The sequence below is a fragment of the Populus trichocarpa genome, chromosome 15 (genome assembly GCF_000002775.5).
Source record: "Populus trichocarpa isolate Nisqually-1 chromosome 15, P.trichocarpa_v4.1, whole genome shotgun sequence".
In the NCBI taxonomy this organism is placed as follows: Eukaryota; Viridiplantae; Streptophyta; class Magnoliopsida; order Malpighiales; family Salicaceae; genus Populus; species Populus trichocarpa.
In genome coordinates, this window is record NC_037299.2 from 11,034,667 (window position 1) to 11,038,443 (window position 3,777).

The following is a 3,777-nucleotide window of genomic DNA, read 5'->3' on the forward strand; positions in this document are numbered from 1 at the left end:
TAGGAAATCAAGCTAAAATAATAAAGCCATCTTATAATCTACTAGAAAAATTACTAGGGGGTATGTAACAATATTTTTCAACCTCTATAAGAATACAACTGAGATAATAAACAACCTATAAACATCCTGCTTTGTTCTTCTATAGTAGCATGCTGCCAATCACTCCTTACATAGCTAAAATATATAGCCTTAAAGGCTTTAAGGTTCTGATGGAGCCAATACTAGAGGTTTGTCTAGATAAGTCCTTATTTGCTCAAAGGTAGCTTGATGCTCTTTAGTTCATGGAAACATATATGCGTTACTTCCTTTCAGGAGTTTACTAAATGGGATCAGAAACTATCATATTTTCGGGGTTTTTTATAAAAAAGTATTTTCTAAGCAACTCAAAGAATTCGTAGAGTGATATGGTATTCATTTGATGTTACCATTGACGTGAATAAATTGGAATATGTGGCTATACGACAAAATTGGAAATTGAAGAGATGTCACAAGTGAGAATTTGAATTTGAATAGAATTCTATTTCACACTATTAAAGTGGGATAAGGTTTTCATATATATGATAAGGTAAAAATCACTGAAGATTTTTATATATATTGATATAAAAATTATTGGACAAGAATAGCCAAGTTGAGACGGATAAAGGTCACAACAGTACACAGAAGACAAGAAAGATGGAAAATAGTATAGATACATGAAAAGCTTAGGCTTGCTTTGATAATAATTTCTTGATTTATTCTGATTTTTCCTTAACATCTAGCTTAATAGGCTAAACATCAATATCCCATTCAACAAATCTCATCCACCTCCTTAGGTTACGCTAGAAAAACAAAAAAAACAAAAAAACTCTACACCCACTGCTTGAGGATTCGTTCGATCTTACTTTGTAGCAATAGTACTTTAATTTCAGTCACATTACTTCCTTTATAAAGGTGTGTCTGGCTTAATTTGTGGTGCCAACACTGTAAACCCACTCAATCCACTTAGAATTGTCCAGGGGGAAGATCCATTAATGGCTTTTCTACAATGGCTGAAAGAAAGCTCCAGTCCTACCTTGCTCTTTGTAACTATTTTTCTTTTAGTAGCGCTCAAGTTTCTCGTGAAGGGGAAACTGAAAAACAGTAAGCTCAATCTCCCACCAAGCCCTGCGAAGTTGCCAATCATTGGCAACCTTCACCAGCTTGGTAACATGCCTCACATATCTCTCCGATGGCTTGCCAAGAAGTATGGTCCAATCATATTTTTACAACTTGGGGAGATCCCAACTGTAGTGATTTCATCAGTGCGATTGGCAAAAGAAGTTCTGAAAACCCATGATCTTGTACTCTCTAGCCGTCCTCAGCTCTTCTCGGCCAAACACTTGTTCTATGGTTGCACTGATATTGCTTTTGCTCCATATGGTGCTTACTGGAGGAATATAAGGAAAATTTGCATACTTGAGCTTCTTAGTGCCAAGCGTGTCCAATGGTACAGCTTTGTTAGAGAAGAAGAAGTTGCTCGCTTGATTCATCGGATTGCAGAATCTTATCCTGGCACTACCAACCTTAGCAAGATGATTGGACTATATGCCAATGATGTCCTTTGTCGGGTTGCGTTAGGAAGGGATTTCTCTGGAGGAGGAGAGTATGATCGGCACGGGTTCCAGAAGATGCTTGATGATTATCAAGCATTGCTTGGAGGATTCAGTCTTGGAGACTATTTTCCTTCAATGGAGTTTGTGCACAGTCTAACTGGAATGAAATCGAAACTCCAGCACACCGTCAGACGGTTTGATCAGTTCTTCGATAAGGTAATAACCGAGCACCAAAATTCTGAGGGGAAACAAGAGGAGAAGAAGGACCTTGTTGACGTTCTACTCGATATTCAAAAGGATGGATCTTCTGAAATGCCTCTCACCATGGATAATATTAAAGCTGTCATCTTGGTCAGTGAACATTTCATTGGTTTAGTTGTACCTTCAATTCCAATGTTCCAAACATCAAATTACTTGTAGACTGAGTCATTCGCACATAATTTACTACTCATGAATATAATTATTGTTCTGTTGTTTCAGGACATGTTTGCTGCAGGAACTGATACAACCTTCATAACCCTTGATTGGACAATGACAGAGCTTATCATGAATCCTCAAGTCATGGAGAAAGCACAAGCTGAAGTGCGAAGTGTTGTCGGAGACAGAATAGTTGTACAAGAGAGTGATCTGCCCCGACTGCACTACATGAAAGCTGTTATCAAAGAGATCTTTCGATTACATCCTGCGGTTCCAGTTTTAGTCCCAAGAGAATCTTTAGAAGATGTTATCATTGATGGGTACAACATTCCAGCTAAAACACGGATTTATGTCAATGTCTGGGGAATGGGGAGGGATCCAGAACTGTGGGAAAATCCTGAAACATTTGAACCAGAAAGATTTATGGGCAGCAGTATAGACTTCAAGGGGCAAGATTTTGAGCTAATACCATTTGGAGCTGGTAGAAGAAGCTGCCCAGCAATCACATTTGGAATAGCAACTGTTGAAATTGCTTTAGCTCAACTCCTCCACAGCTTTGATTGGGAGCTTCCCCCTGGTATCAAAGCTCAGGATATAGATAATACAGAAGCTTTCGGCATCTCAATGCACAGGACAGTTCCGCTACATGTCATTGCCAAACCACACTTCAACTAACGCAAGTGTCTAGATTTTTATTTGTCAGTCAACTTGAAAAATAATTTTCTTCTAAATAAAAGTTGCCAGTTATGGTTTGCTTGTAAAAGAAATTGAACTTATTATTAACTCCGTGACATAGGAGTGTCACCTAATGATTACTCGAGTTTGGGTTCCTAATGCAAATTGGTCGGCCAAAGAATCAACTTTGAGCTTGAATTTTCATGTTTTCATTGCATGATAAAATAAGCTTATCCTATGTGAGTTCAGAATATTATCTTTCTAGATTGTCCAACCATATATGCATTAGAGTTTTCTACAAGAATTTATATCTGTTTTAATTTTTAAGATTTCTAAGTGTTTGTTTGTGTTTTTTAAGAGAGAAAAAATGTGTGATAATTGTTATTTACCTAATTTTCTATCAAAGTAATTTATTTAGGTCTCAATTATGATATTTTGGTGTTTTTCTAAACTTAGAGGGTTGTTCCAAATATATAATGTTGAATCAAATCATCTATTCAAATCTTTTGGCATAATTTGAATTGAGAAGGTTTTGACTTAGTCTTTTAGCAATCCCATAAGTTATGTATCCTCTTTTTGAGTGGTGGACTTATTCCTTTAACTTTGTATCTCTAAACTAGTGAGTGATCTGTATCTTTAGAGTGGTGAGTTTATTCGTTATTGTATCTCTTTAGTTTTGTACCTTAAGGTGATGAGCGGAAATTATTATTTGTGTGAGTGACCTATTACATTTCTATATTCATACCATCCCGATATCATGTTGGTATCAGAGTTTAGAATTTACAATTATGGTTGTTAATGGATGTCACATGCAAAACTTCGAAAGGGACATCCATATTCTTGAAATGGATGAAATAAAAAGGTAAATCCAACAACTCTAGAAGCGTCTTAAATGATATGAGAATTGAGATGATGACGACGACGACGATGATGATGAGAATAACACTGGAATTGGTTCCTTTAGCAATAATAATGAGGATGCTAATCCTTTCGATCGCAGACCACACCATGATGCTAGTGACAATTCTTCTTCACAACATCAAAGAAGAAGGAATAAAAAAACCTTATCAAGATTTTGATATGAGAGTTGATATTCCTGAATTCAAATGGAAAA

The 3,777-nt window shown here is 36.4% G+C and overlaps 1 protein-coding gene across 1 annotated transcript; it reads left to right on the plus strand.

The window, feature by feature from the left end:
* The first annotated feature begins 669 nt into the window (after positions 1-669).
* On the plus strand, positions 670-2,867 carry LOC7457786 (cytochrome P450 71AP13). The gene is made up of 2 exons (XM_002321609.4): positions 670-1,922; positions 2,052-2,867. The coding sequence occupies exons 1-2, from the start codon at positions 1,011-1,013 to the stop codon at positions 2,661-2,663; spliced, it is 1,524 nt and encodes a 507-aa protein (XP_002321645.1). The 5' UTR covers positions 670-1,010; the 3' UTR covers positions 2,664-2,867.
* The last annotated feature ends 910 nt before the right edge of the window (positions 2,868-3,777 follow it).

What these genes read in the sequence shown, in the direction of transcription:
- LOC7457786 (XM_002321609.4), top strand. Translation starts at nt 1,011, where the DNA reads ATGGCTTTTCTACAATGGCTGAAAGAAAGCTCCAGTCCTACCTTGCTC. An exon ending in ATATTAAAGCTGTCATCTTG is followed by an intron (nt 1,923 to 2,051) that starts GTCAGTGAACAT and finishes CTGTTGTTTCAG; the next exon opens with GACATGTTTGCTGCAGGAAC.